General features: G+C 53.9%; 1 protein-coding gene across 1 annotated transcript; it reads right to left on the reverse strand.

Moving 5' to 3' along the window:
- Window positions 1-210: 210 nt before the first annotated feature.
- On the reverse strand, window positions 211-14,593 carry AKR1B1 (aldo-keto reductase family 1 member B). Its single transcript, XM_037513454.2, has 10 exons — window positions 14,469-14,593; window positions 5,639-5,806; window positions 4,950-5,066; window positions 3,961-4,038; window positions 3,552-3,674; window positions 2,973-3,079; window positions 2,586-2,667; window positions 1,956-2,039; window positions 1,325-1,407; window positions 211-613 (listed from the first exon to the last, which is right to left on the reverse strand). The coding sequence occupies exons 1-10, from the start codon at window positions 14,532-14,534 to the stop codon at window positions 571-573; spliced, it is 951 nt and encodes a 316-aa protein (XP_037369351.1). The 5' UTR covers window positions 14,535-14,593; the 3' UTR covers window positions 211-570.
- Window positions 14,594-14,882: the final 289 nt, after the last annotated feature.

A 14,882-nucleotide genomic window follows, 5' to 3' on the forward strand; every position in this document is an offset into this window, starting at 1 on the left:
CACTGCCTGTCAGCTTCTTCCCCAGACTCCGACATGGAACCAGCATGACCCACCACCCTACAGCTAAATGGGTCAAATGCTGGGGTGAGGGACCCCTAATAAACAGGTGTCAGACGTCACATCCTCACTGCTGTGCATGGGTGAGTGGCCGGCTTTGTGGGTATCAACAGGGCAAAGTGTGAGTGGGACAGAAAGTGGGGGGTCGTCCCAATCAACCCAAACACAAACACCAAACTCACAAAAGCACTTTTTTATTTGAGGCGAGCAGCTCACCTGAAAGGATCACAATTTCAAGCTGTCGAGACCTACTTATTAGTGGCACTGTTTTGACCTTGTGCAGTCAGAAAGGGGTTTCAGGCTGCGCTCTCCCCGGCTGGATGAAAGGAAGGGTGGAGAAACTGGGAGACTCCTCTCCACTGAGGCTGCTCTTTGGACAAGCCCCCGGCTGCTGCGGGCCTGCGGGCTGTGCACGCTCCGCCGAGGACACGTAAGGACCCGCTGTGCTGCACATAGGAGAACGAGGTGGGAAACCAGCAGCAGGTCACGCGGGGAGGAGCAGGCACCACGGCTTCAAAACTCAATGGTGAAGGGATAATTCTTGTGGGATTTGCAGCTGCCAGGGGCAAAGAAGAAGATATTAGCCTCTGCAGGAAGAGACAGTGGCCATAAATTACGGAGAGAAAGAGAGCAAGGCCTCGGGGCGGCAAAAAGCCAGTTTTGAGGCTCCTGGGTGGGGGTCTGCACCTCAGGGGGCCTCAGAGCCCCCATTCTACAGGCTCTCATCCACTGGCACTGGTGTGGTGGACACACCCACTCTCAGATCCCAAACTACAGAGCAGAGGGAAAGCAAGCAACCAGCTGGAGGGGCCGCAGGTGACTGCAGTCGGGGGGGCCGAGGGGCTGTCTCCGTCGTGTGGCCTCTCTGGGTCCTGGCCCCAGCGCCACTGCTTACTGAAGCCCTTTCTGGGGGTCACTATGAAAGACACAGCTACATGCAAACCCCTCCAGCAAGGCGGGGAAGGAGCTCCGTCTTTGGTTTCAGACGAGCCACTAAATGTGATGGCTTCAGGGGAGGCTGACGGTGAGCCTGGTGGGGGCGGGTGGGGACCCACAGAACCCCAAGCAGATCTCTGGGACTTGCCCTGTGGCAGTCAGTTCGGCTAACACAATTTTAAAGGTTTGCTGCTCCACTTGGACGAGAGAGCGAGGTGATGTGCAAAAGTAAGAGCCGCTGTGATAACAAGCCGTGGATGCGACGGCCTCGGGCGATCTGTTCTACAGCATCTGGTCACCTTCCGGGACCACGTCCCGGGGACCCACTCACCTCACCAGGGCACAGACCCTCCAGTTCCGGTTGAAGCTGAGCAAGGTGCTCATCTCCTCGTTGCTCAGCTCAAAGTCAAAGACCTGAAAAGCAAAATCCCGTAAGCTCTGCAAATACAACAGGCATGCCCCATTTTAGTGCACTCTGCAGCTAGTGTGTTTAGAAGGTTTGGGGCAACCTCTTTTGAGTCGGGTTGACTGGCACCAAGTTTCAACAGCCCATGCTACTTCCTGTCTGTGTCACATTTAGGTGGGGTGTGCACAGGCGTTAAAGACATAACGCTGTGGCACACTGAATGGATGAAGTGTGGTGTCAGCACTCAGTGTCAACACATGCACTCGGTCACCCAGACTTCCTTGTGACCGTCTTTATTGTGACAGTCACTGATTGTGGTCATCAGGCATCCAACCCACAATCCACAATCAAACACAGAAAATCAAAGCATGCAAACAGCCGTATGCGTCGAGTGGGGACGGGTGGTAAGAGTGAGTTCAATTCAGTTTGCTGTCTCCCTCGGCAGAGAACACGTGTGTTTGGGCTGTGCACTACACGGCACAAGCCCTTCCCTCCAGCACCTCCAAGTGATACTTCTGACTGCCGTCCCCATGCCCTGACCAGCCGGGGCCTTTACCTGAAAGTTCTCAGCAATGCGCTCGGGTGTCACAGACTTGGGGATCACGACCAAATTCCTCTGCATGGGGAACCGGATCAGAACCTGTCAACAGAATGCCAGGGTGTGAGTATGTACACCAAGAAGCGACAGGAGCATCTCACTGAACCTGGTCCACCCATCACCCACAGAGGGAAATCCCAGAACGTCACTTGTGAGTAAAGTGAGACTCAGAGACAACAGGGCCACGAGGAGCAACGCGGGGGGCTGGGACTCAAGATCGGGCCCAGAGACCTGCTCTCGGCCACCAAGCACGGGTGTCACTTCTGTGTCCAGGTCTGACCACCAGCTGGGAGAGAGCGCACACTCCCATGCAGCAGGTGGCGAGCACTGCAACAGGACCAGGCTCAGGGCAAATGCTAACCCCAGGGAGCAAGTGATGGTGGCGGGACCAGTACCCCTGAGAGCACACAGCGGTCTCCTAACTTCCCAGCTGTGCCCTTTCTACTGCGACACCCCAGGGCTCCCAGTGTGCTTGCCTGGAGGGCACCTCTGGGCTCAGTCACCTCACCCTCCTGGTTAAGGGGCTACCATGAAAACAGAAGTTCTGGGGATAGAACCTGTGTCATGAGCACCTGGAAACGGCTGTACCTGAGCTGTGGTTTTTTTGTGCTTGGCTGCGATTGCTTTAATCCTGGGGTCCTCCAGTAGCGAAGGGTCCTCAGGCTTGGCCCTGAAGACAGAAAGATGGCCAAGTGAGCAACCAACATCTCCTCCACGGCCAGCATTACTGAGTCTACCACAAACTCCTATGGACCTCGGAGGGGGGCCCGCAAGTCTCACTCAGATTCAACGCTCAGTCTTTGGAAAAGGAGTAGGCATCTTGCTACTAGACACACAGATCGGGAAACCCAACAAGATCTTCTCCCCCAGGGCAGACTGCCAATTCGCTCCAGAGCCTTTCCCTCGATGCCAAAGTCTTCCTTTTAGCCATTTCTAATCTTTACCAGCGGCAGGGAAAACTCCAGAGAAACTCACCAGGGTCTGTCGGGAGAGCCCAGGGGACTGTAAGCCGTCACCACGATGTCTTTGGACTGGCAGTACTGGATTAGCTTCTCCTGAGTCAGGTAGGGGTGGCACTCAATCTGCAAGTGCAAGCAGGTGATAGGACACACCGGAGGTCCTCCCAAACTATGTCTCTTCCCTCCCCAGGCAGAAAATCAGCTTGTAGCCAATGTCCTATCTCCCAGCGGAGCTGTCTCAACTGTCTACATTTCCCAGCCAGTGTCCTTGACATTGACGACAATAATCTTGTTACTGGATACTGCATGGCCTTGGGCCCCGAGGGACTGTTCTGGCTTGGGCTATTTATCAACTGTGATGGGTCTGAAGCTCTTAGGGTCTGCGCTGCTAACCTGAGACCTGAATCTTTGCAGTGGAAATCAAAGGCTTTCTCTCTGGCAAGTTTTGCTGCTCGACACACCGCCTGAGTCATAAATCAGTGCCCACCGACCTGTCTCCTGCCTACTCCTGGGGTGATGTGGACAAGAAGGAACTGCCAGAGCCAGAGCCACAGAACAGCCTCCCACTCATGCCAGCTGCCCTGCCAGTGTTCACCTGGTTCACCGCGGGCTTGTATTTCAGTCCAGGTTTGTTTAAGATCTTCTCCATCTGGAGGTGGTTGAAGTTGGAGATCCCGATGGCTTTCACCAGCCCCTCATCCACCAGCTTCTCCATGGCCTGAGGGTCAAAGGAAGGTCTGCTTGCTGCTGACCTGGCCCCCAAGGACAAGGATCAGAAGCATCTTTGCACTGGTCCTGCCCTTACTGTTCAGCACAAGCAAATGGGACCTTTGAGCAGCCAAGCGAGGCCCAGACACAAGCCAGGTGGGCTTTCATGAGATAGGAGGAGTCACACAGGGACAGAAAAACAAAATGCAGTGAAAGGAAATGGCAAAGCAGGCCACTACCCAGGAGAACAGGGAACCAACCATGATGTGGAGGGTCCAACGGGGGACTCGCCTTACCTCCCAGGTGTCCACAAAGTCGTTCTCACAGGGAATCACGTTGCCTTCCCCGTCAAATGGGAAAAATTCCTTCCCAGGCTGTCATCACAATAAAAGACAAACATACACTAAGTACCAGCCCGTCAGAGACCTGGGGTTGGGGGATGAGGGCTACATCCTTTGAAACAGACACTTTTTCTGTCCAATGGGTGGGGCTGGCTGTCAGGTGGAGACAGACAATTCTCAGTCATGGGATCAATTGGCGAAGGCCTGGGAGGGCACGGGAGGAGGACTTAAGGCCAGGGCCTCGGGGCCTATGTCCTGGCTGCAGCACAGACCCCTGGAACCGTCACCACTCTGAGCCTCACTGGCTCATCATGAAAACCCCTTCATGGATGAGAGTCAGGCCCCAACACACTGCCACGCACTAAAATAGAATTATAGGATCAACCCCACATACTTTCGATGTGGCTAACAGAGCAAAAAACTGAGCCCATGGCTTGGAAGCCGGCATAGGCCCCAGCAAGGCTGGGCTTCTCTCTGTGTGGAGTTGTCAGGCTGCTGATACACACTTGTGCAGCTTGCACCAGGAGGGGCGTGTATGCAGAATATGGGGCGTGCAAGCACACATGCGCTGGCTGTGGGTGTGCAGCATGTCCGTGCCAGAGGCAGTGGGGAGGCCGAGAGCCGATGACGGCCTGCGTGGTATGGTCTGGTCACATGTAGAAACGTCCCCGGGAGTCGTGCCATTTAAACCTGTCACCAAGGTTTAAATGGCACAACCCCCAGGGGACGAGGGGCTGTGATCCTCACACAGTGCGTGAGCATGCATCACCGCGGTTGCCAGGTGGCCTGGTGGGCCCGAGACAGAGGCTGCTGCTGTGGCTGGTCCCTGGACAGGGACAGGGACGCCCCTTGGAGGAGCAAGGATACACGCAGAGCACGTCCCCACCGGCGCATGCTGAGGAAAGAAGGCTGAGCTCGCCACACCTGAGCTCCGGGCCCCATACCTTAAAGCCTGTCGGCCAGTGAATAAGGTAAAGGTCCAGGTAGTCCAGCTTCAGGTCATTGAGCGTCTGCTGGCAGGCAACTTTCACCAAGTTCTTCTGATGGTACGTGCACCACAGCTGCGCCGGCAAGAGAACACAGCTCATCACCGCTGCACGGGGCCAGGCAGCACAAGACAGGCCCAGCGTTGCTTCCCCACAACCCACCCATGTCACCGGGACACTGGAACCACTAGTTGAGAAGGGCCAAACCTTCCGAAGGCACAAAACTGAATGGACAGGTGAGCGAGCCGGTCCTCAGCCCTACCCGTGAGTTCTCAGGGCAACCTCCCCACCAGGAGCCAGCCTCCCCGGCTCCCCCAGAGTACTGTGGGTGTCAGCAGCCTCCAGGTCAAAGGCAGTGGCGGGCAGTGGCGGTCCTGAGTTCATCCTCAACGGTCACTCCCTGGACAGGGAGCACCCACCCGCAGAACTCCCACCAACGGGTCCAGACACGGAGTGACCTTCCAGGGGACAGTCGCGGACAAGTGAGCTCTGGAGGCCTCTGCAGCCCTGAGTCAGTGATTCCAGGGGGAGAATCGCCTGCCGGTGACAACTCCAGCCGCATGAAGGGGCCCCGGAGGATGTACCACTTCGACTCAGAACCAGACAGACCCGAGCAGAGCCCAGGCGGGCCCCCTGCAGAGCGGTACCTTGCTGACGATGAAGAGGTCCTCACGCTTCACCACCTTGGCCTTGATCTTGTCCTGGATGGCCAGCCCCACCTCGTTCTCGTTCTGGTACACGTGGGCGCAGTCGATGTGGCGGTACCCGACGTCGATGGCTGCCTTCACCGCCTCCGTCACCTTGCCCGGCGGGGACTGAGAGGACAGGCAGGCCAGGCAGGGAGTTAAAACCAGCCCCAAAGGAGACACGTCGGCTGCACACAACCCAGGAGGGGCAGTGAGCGGCCGCACCTCACCAGGTTCCTGTGCCTGGAAGCAACTCAGGCCATCAGGGAGGTCTCGGAAGCAGTTCTGCCAACTGGTGGGGGCACAGAGGGGCCCCGAGGAAATGCCACATTGTCATTTTAGGAAAATCTGACAACCACTAGACAGCAGCAGAGACTGCCGGCTTTCGCCCCTTCGCATCTGCACTGGACACACACAGCACCGTAGAGGGAGCCCACAACAAAGGCTACTTGGCTCCCAAGACAAGAAGGGACACCTCATTTCCACATATTCAGGGTGTTGGGCCTCCCTGGTGGCCAGGGGGGTTAAATCTCAGCGTTATCACCGCTGTGGCCTGAGTTCGATCCCCAGCCAGGGAGCTACCCACATGGCGCGGCAGACCTCTCCTGACTCGCCTGCTGCTCCCCTCAGCAGTGTATTTCAGTGGGCCCGCCGGTCTGCTCCCCACTCTGTCTCTGGTGAGCCCTCTCACCCCCTGCACCTCTGGCCTACACCCCAGCTCTTGTATGCATAAGTAAATCCATCTTGGAAAAAAAACCAAGAAACAGATATTCAGTGTATTTCAAAATTCCCACTGAGACTGGGTATTGCAGTTCTCACTTGGTTTCCGAGTTCGGCCAATAAGGCCTGCGCTTTGCTACCCCCTTCCCTGCTGGGTCCTGATACCGGCAAGCCCTATTGTAAGGGGTTCTGGGAAAGTAGCATCAAGTCAGGGTCCTTGCCGATGCAGACTCAACAAGCTGCGCTTCGCTTCTCCCCGCATGAGAATCTGCTTGAAGAAGAGACATCAGCAGAGAGAAAGGACCCCGAGGCGCGGGGACACGGACGCAGGGAGATCAGCGCGTGTTCTTGGTCAGCACTGAGGAGCCCGCGGGGCAGCCGGTGCCCCAACCATCTGACCAGCTCCGCAGCAGAGCGGCCAGCTGTAGAGAAGAGGCGCTTCCCGGCTCGGGACGGGCTGCACACTCCATGTCCTGCGGCGCCGACTCAGACCAGAGAGGCGAAAAGTGAACAAGCATGAGAGGCTGCCAGATTCCTCTAGGGAGCCGGGGCAGAAAGGAGGGAAAAGAGAAACTCCCCAGGGCCCCAGCAGCTGCAGGCATCTGCTGTTTTGACATGGGCTGTGAACAGGTGGCAGGAGGGACACGGACCAGTGGGAACAGGTGTGCCACCCGAGCCTGTGAGCCAGCCCAGGGGCCCACCACTGCGGAGGGCGCACGAAGCTAGAGGCCCTCAGCTGAGACTAGGGAGCCACTGCAGACACACTGGCCATCTCTTTCCCTGCAGGACCTAGGAGGCTGCACCTGCAGTCCCCCGCCCAGCCCTTAGGGCTCAGGGAAGGGGGCCAAGAAGCCAGCCCTGGGCAGAGGGGCAGAGGCACCTTCCCCGGGGCCTGGGTCATGGTGCCAGGTGCAGGAGCCGAGACTCCACGAGGGACTTTGGTTGGTCCGACCACTGCGTGTGGTTACACTGTGGGGGCCTGTGCTGATGGCCGCGGCCCGAGCTGCTGAGCACAGTGGGCTGAGAGTGAGAGGTGGCGAGGGAGGCACACTGGAATCTGGTGCTCCTCAGCTCGGCAGCCAACCTTTTGTAGGTCAGTGAATCCCCACCTCCAACATGCTTATTTTTCTGCTGGACTTGTTTCCTTGCAATGGTCAGGGCTGCTGGACAACAGGCCCGAAACTGAATTAAAGTCCATGTGATGCTTTCAGAGAGAAGCCACTAGAAGCTGCTGCCCCCGATCCCTCCTCTGGACAATGGGCTGACTGGCTAGAGACCCAGGTGCTAGGAAATCCACTCCTTTTAGAAGGAAAAGAAAGAGAAGCAAGGACAGAGGGCATTTCATATGCTACGTGTGAAGCACTCAAGGCGCTGTACAGCAAGACTCCTATAATGAGGTGACATGCTGGCCTCCTCTTTATGGAGCCACCTGCACCCATGGGGTGGGGGAGAGGTGTGGGGCCAGGTGCTCTGCAGGACCCAGGGTGGACGAGCCAGGGCTGGCCGAGGTTGGCCTGCTGGTTACCAGAAGGCCTGCTCAGGGAAGACCAGGCCATGATGGCCCCTGGCCAGTGGTGAGCACACAAAGGCTCACTGGAAAATAACAAGAGCTCCCGTTTTTCAGGAGCAGTCCTGATCAGTTGCACCTGTATTACAGCATCCAGCCTTCACCGCAGGCCTGGCGGACGCTGTCTTCTCTACAGATGAGGAAACTGAGGCACAGAGAGGCTACTGAGTGGCCCATGGTCATGAAGTTGTAAGAGGCATGTAGACTGGCACCTGGACAGAGGTGCCCTGCTGCCCGAAAGGGCTGTCCTCGCCCGTGACATCCACGAGGCCATGAGAGGACAAGTCCCTGGGCCTGGAAAGGGCTGCTGGGCTGGGAAGGGACTGGAATCCACAAATTACACTCAATATTAGTTATCAGAAACCTGCCCAGAAAGAATGAATTAACTGCCGTTATCTACAATCAGGTGGCTATTTAAGACAGGGTTTTAAACCACTCATCAACTTGGGGGTGCTAACACATGGTCACACCATCTCCCCACTCATGTCTATGTTAAAAACGCAAACAACGGGAGTGGTCCAGAATGAGACTTTGAAAAGGAGGTAAATCAAGAACATATGTTTCTACACGTCTAAACAAACCTGCAGAAAGCCAGTATAGGAAACACTCAAATTAGAAATGACTGAGATGTACACATCCTATGGGTTAAATTACGTTTTCAGGTGATTCAGCCATTAATCTGACCTGTGACTTGGGCACTTGCCTTTCGGACCTTCCAGCTCCAAAGCCCTGGCCTCTGTGGCCCCATCACCTCCACAAGGTGGGCTTGCCTGTTTCCGAGTTCACGGCACCCTGAGGCCAGCATATCCACGCTGACCAGCAACCCCTCTCCACGCTCCTTGTAAAATCGAATCCTCTTCCCTTTCTGCTTGCAGCTCTTGCCTGTGACTGCAAGATAATAACCTCTCTCCACCTACGACTTCCACAAGTCAAAAAGAAAAACCACAGCCCAAACCAGAAAGAAGGTTCTAAACTGCACAAGTGCTAAAATCAAAGTAGCTCAGAGATTGAGTCCTTTGTAGTATTAACCATAGGGATGTCTGAGAAAGGGTGTGTGTGTGTGTGTGTGTCTGTGTTCTTTCTGATTTAAAATAAGGTTTTGCTAGTTAACGGGCATTGCTTTTGCTATGAGGGGGGTGGAAGAACACAGCGAGCTTCACTTTGGGAAGAAAACCATCATGGGTAAGAAGTATGAGAACATCTTGAGCCACTCCTCTCTCACTGGGCACACAGGTTGTTTCCATAACTTGGCTGTTGTCAAGGGTGCTGCACTAAACACAGGAGTGCCCATATCTCTTAGAATGAGTATTTCTGCATTCTTTGGGTAGATACTTAGGAGCAGAATTGCTGGGTCACAGAGGGAGCTGGAGGAGATGACGCTAAGTTAAATAAGACAAATACCAGATGATTTCACTCATGTACAATACAGAGAAACAACACAAAGGAACTGAGAAAACTAAATCGAAGTCTAGAAATATGACTGCAAAACTGAGGCGATAGTGGAGGCAGGAACAAAGTGGGGCGAGGGCCCAGTGATGCAAGATGAAGGGATACAGGTGCTGTGGTAGTGGGTGTGAGGTGGTCACAGACATCTGAGGAGGTGTGGCCTATTCCCCTGAATCACATACAGTGTTGTAAGCCAATATTACCTCAATTACCTCAAAGCAAAACAGAAGACCAGTGTGCCAATGATAGCTGTAGAACAAGAAATAGGGAGCCATAATTTTTGATGTGAGTGAACTCAGATCTAATTGAAACAAAACAAAACCAGACCATCCACCTCTGAAACTTTGAAAGAATCATCAGGCTGCCACCCAAAAGCATCATTTAACTTCTTCAGAGAAATTCAACCTGCATTGAAGAGAAACTAATCTAAAGTGGTTTTGTTTAAACACTAGTGGGATCAAAACGCTCTACCGTTTTTTACCGTAAGTACAAATCATTTCAACTATATGCAAGTTTAACAGGTCCTTGTGACCTGAATTCTCAAAATGTATTCCAGTTTTGATGAATTTATTGAGAAACTTCTGGAAGAAGCGTTGGCAAACTTCTGAAGCGGCCAGAGAGAAAACATTTCAGGGTTCAATTCAGCGGCCACAACACAAAAGCAGTCTCAGCAACAGCTAAAGGAACAATGTGTGCTTAAATACAATAAAGAATGTGTGATCTGAATCAAGATTGCCTGTGCTGGAATACTGCCTTTATGATTTATTTATGTAGTGTAAAAAAAATAAGCAAAATTTTACAGAAACAGGCCTACAAATCACAGATCCCTTTGCACACCAGGTAAGCACGCAGAAACATTGTGCAGATTCCTTAAGCCAGCCTTGAATTATCCTAACTCTTCATTCTTTTTTAAAACAGATTTATTTTATTTATTTATGCAAAGAAGAACTGAGGTGTAGGCCAGAGATGCGGGGGCGAGAAGGGAGGTGGTGAGAGTATTCAACAGAGACAGAGTGGGGAGCAGAACAAGTGGATCTACTGAAATACACTGCTGAAGGGAGCAGTGGACCAGATGGGAGAGGCCTGTCATGCCATGTGGGTAGCTCCCTGGCCAGGACTGAACTCTGGCTTAGCAGTGATAGTGCTGAGATTTATCCCCTAGGCCACCACCAGGGAGGCCCCTGAATTGCCCTAACTCTTACTCACTGGTAACATTCTAGTTGCCAGTTTAGCACCTCGATAACCAAAAAAAGGAGGCATTCTGATACTGAACACTAGTATTTTGGTGACTGAAAAGATTTAACCCCTGTTTCTAATTTAATCAATTGACAAGATGGTCCCAATGCACTGTGTGTAAATTTGAGCAAGCTGTATCTGCTCACTTTGGGGTTTCTGACACTCACAGGTCTCCCCGTATGCACAGCTGGGAGACCAGGAACTGGCAGTTTTGAAGAAACAAGCCTTAAAATCTGCCAGAGAATGTGAACTACCCACAGTCAACAGAAAGTGTGCTTGTCGGTCTTTGATACTGTTTGGCCAGTCTCACAGGGTTCATGCTCATTATGTCCAAATTCATTTTACAGCATAATAATGTAAACTGTGATTTCAAATGCTAAAGAGCTGACCAGTGAGGATGACCTTTTCTGCTGCCTTATCACAAAGTAGTACAACCCAGATTAGCTTCCTTCTCCCTGGATTTGAATCAATCTAAATTCTAAGACCTTGAAGTCTCCACTTGCAAATGGGGGATGAACCAGGACTTTTTGAAATGTCTTTCATTGTCAAGAGCACAAGATTGAGGCCTGCAGGGAGATGAAGCAGAACAGAAAATCGAAGTTACTGACTCAGCCCACAAGCCAGTTCCTCTCTCTTCTCCCCATTCCAGGATCTCAGACCATTACAAGCTTTGGGAAAGGCACAGCACATTTTCTTTATGTATTTTCCTCTACTCACACATTTTCCTCTACTCACACATTCTTTTTTTTTTTTTTTAAGATTGATTTATTTATTTATACAAGCACTGGGTACAGTCAGAAGCGCGGAGGGTGAGAGAATTCACCAGAGCCAGAGCGGGGAGCAGAGCAGGCAGAAGGACCGAAGGACACTGCTGAGGGGAGCAGCGGGCGGCAGGAGAGGTCTGCGCGCCATGTGGGACCCTCCTCCGGTGGCCGGGGAGCAGCCGGGGATCGAACCAGCATGTGGGACCCTCCTCCGGTGGCCGGGGAGCAGCCGGGGATCGAACCAGCGCTGCAGAGGCTGCGGGCAGCTTTGCAACCCAGCGCTCAACCGCTGCGCCACTGGGGAGGCCCTACTCACACATTCTTAAAGGTGCTGATATCACCCCCAAAGAGGCAAAAATTGGTTTGTTAGGAAAAAAGAAATCTTAACTTATACAACGGTTTGTGTCTTTTCAAAGAGTCACAGACACAAGCAGATGTACAATCTGTAATACTAACCCTTTGCACTCCGAACTATTTTACGATATTTTGATTTAATTTCTTGTGCCATTTCAAGATGAAACTTCAGGGAAACATGCATGTCTCAAAAAGTTGTGTTGAGATAACCTCAATTCCCCGTAATCACTAATAAATTGCAATGTCCCCTGAGAGGGGACATCCGAGTGATATGCGAGAATTCTGATGTCCCCTGAGAGGGGACAGTGGAGTGCAAAGGGCTAAAATTGTATAAGGCCAGGGGGCAAGTAGGGAAAGATGTCTCAAAGGCTCCTGGCAGGTGTGGAGATCATGGGAAAGAGGCCGAGAGATTCATTCCCGTTCCCAGGTTTGCGGTCTGCGGGTAAGCTGCAATGACTACTCACAAGGATCAATTTTTCAGCTTGGTCAAAAATACTATCAGTCGCAGAACTGGGCGAGCATCAGAACCAGTCTCTGTCTCAATGGCTTACTAGCAAACAGTGCTGCTAGGCTAACTTTTAGCCCAGTGGAGATGTCAAGTGTGCCAGGAGGAAATCCTCTTAGCCACATGGGGCCTGAGGCAGAGCCTCTTTCCAAAGACAGAGGGTGAGACCTTCAAAGGAACAGTACCTTGGAGACCATCAGAGACCTGAGAACCGCATCTGAGGACATAGTCACACTGTCTTTAGCCCAGTGTGTGAAGGAACACATGCACACATACGGGGGGAAGTATTAAATCTGCCCATAAAACTTTTGTATCTAAGATAACAAAGAAAGGAAATTCACTCCAAGTAGACACTTTGCCCATTTATTTCACCCTCTTATGCCTTCACACCATTCTCCGAAAACCTCATCTCCTCTCCACCCCCATATCTAAAGTTACCTTTCTCTTTCCTGTTAATTCAATACACATCTTTCCACTACTTGCCAGATACCGGGCGCTGAGATTAGTATGGGAATAGTTGTGAGCAAGGCAATGCTCCCTGAGTTCTGCAGGAACACAGTCTGGACCAAATGTGGGAACTGCATGGACGGACTTCTGATGTTATTTAAGATACGTGGATTTTTTCTGGGTATTACACGATAAGATGAAAACCCTCTTTTAACAACGTTTATGCCTTCTTTACTCTTGAGATGTCGAGCCATAGCTCAGGGCCATCATTTTAAAAACACAAAATGGAATGAAATCACTGGAGTGCAGGCCACTGGATTAAGAACCCTTTGGGGGAACTTTTGTTCAGGTTTTGTGTGTGTGTGTGTGTTGCTGCAGCATCACCCAGATGGGATAATATGTTCCAGCCAAGAAAGTGGTTTTTCACATGCTCCCCCCTCTCCCCGCTCAGGGAATAACCTGGACCCCGTGGGAATTTCACTCCCTCCCAGTCCTCATTCAACTCCACCCCTGCAGTTATCACTGGACTATTTGAAGGAAAGGAAAGATGTAACCCTGTCACTTTGGCCAAGACATGCTTCTCTGGAAGGCAACTGGGATCCTTTTCTTATTCACCTTCTATTGACTAATTTTCTGACTGCAGGTTTTTGGGTAAATATCTCCCTCAGTTGCATTTCAGACCCTTTCAAGGTGCTCCTAATCTTTGTCTTCTCTCCCCTTCCCTGTGTATAAACATTCCCTGACTAGGCCACCTTCAAAGTTGCTGGGGAAGCCTGGGTCATAACTGTTCCACGTAACCTACGATACCCCAAAGCTAACTTACAAGAAGCTAAAAAATGTGGGGCTTCATCCCAGATCCCCTAATATTATCATCCCTCTCCTACTCCCTAATTTTCAGATGACCAGACTGTCCTTTTTATTCCTAGCCATTTCTTTGGGGCGCTGGGAAGAGATTTCCGAGGTGTGGCAGTTTCCAGAGACAGCTGGCGCAAGGCTAACAGTTTTGCAAGGCTGGTATCATCAGGGCCCAGACTCCCTGCGGAGCTCTGCCCCCCACAGGACACCACCCCAGGAGGCCGCCGGGGTGCCCGGGTTCAGGGGTTCAGCGCCTCTCCTGGGGACTGGGGACTACGAGCAACTCCCGGGCAAACTCGAGCCACCTCACTTAATTATTTGCCATCTCCTGTTTATCTTAAGATGCTCGTTCCTGTAAGCGCAGAATCAAAGGCGGATAAACCGTTGAGCAGAAAGACAAAGGTGCGGGCGCAACAGGTGCCTGGGGCGAGTAACGCCCGCGCCCAACGCCCGCACCTCCTCCCGCCCCGGCCCCGCAGCACCCCTTCCCCTCGGGCCCCTTTCTGGGTTTTCCGGCGGGGAAAACCCCGTTTCAAGGGCGGCCTGGGGCGCCACCCGCCCAGGGTTTGCGGGGGCGGCCTCCGGCGAGGGTCCCCCACCCTGCACGTGAGACCCCAAGGCCGCCCCGGCCCGCCCCGCCCCGCAGGTAAGCGGCCGGCCCGCCCCGCAGGTGAGCGCCCGGCCCGCCCCGCAGGTGAGCGCCCGGCCCGCCCCGCAGGTGAGCGCCCCGCAGGTGAGCGCCCGGCCCGCCCCGCAGGTGAGCGCCCGGTCCCGCGGGGCCGGCCGAGGGGGGCTCCCCGAGGCCGGGCGCCCACGACCCGAGGCCGCGCCGGTCACCGGACGTCCCTGTCCGCCCCCAGGCCGCGCGGGGCCCGAAGCCCCATCCCCAGGGCCTACCTTCCAGGTGCCCAGCCCCAGGATGGGCATCTTGGCGCCGGTGTAGAGCGCGACGTGCTTGGCCATGACCTGCGAGCTCCGCTGACCCAGCTTGACCGCCCTGCCCGGCACCGCGGGCGACTTTAAATAGCCGGCGCGGCCCGCTGTGGGGGCGGGCGCAGGGGGCGCGCGGCGGCGCAAAGGCCGCTTCTGATTGGTCGGTCCGCGCGGAGGCCGCCGCCGCGTAGGCTCGCCCGGGGGGCTCCTGAGGGACGCGCCTTCCGCGCGGTCCTAGAGGCCCCGGGTTCCGTGGGCTGTGGTTGCGGCCCAGGCCCCGCAGCAGGGGTTAGAGGGAGCAATGCCGTCCAGCTGCTGTGGCACTTGGAAACATGAACGCTTTACCAAAAATAGCAGACACCCTATAGATAAACCAAC

This window comes from Talpa occidentalis, unplaced genomic scaffold, assembly GCF_014898055.3.
Source record: "Talpa occidentalis isolate TD23 unplaced genomic scaffold, MPIMG_talOcc4v2.1, whole genome shotgun sequence".
NCBI classification, from domain to species: Eukaryota; Metazoa; Chordata; class Mammalia; order Eulipotyphla; family Talpidae; genus Talpa; species Talpa occidentalis.

Excerpts from the sequence above, each read along its gene's own strand:
- AKR1B1 (XM_037513454.2), bottom strand. The coding sequence starts at position 14,534 with ATGGCCAAGCACGTCGCGCTCTACACCGGCGCCAAGATGCCCATCCTG. Across the intron at positions 3,675-3,960 it reads ACTTTGTGGACACCTGGGAG|GCCATGGAGAAGCTGGTGGA; the intron begins GTAAGGCGAGTC and ends TTTGACCCTCAG. Across the intron at positions 3,080-3,551 it reads ACAAGCCCGCGGTGAACCAG|ATTGAGTGCCACCCCTACCT; the intron begins GTGAACACTGGC and ends TTGCACTTGCAG.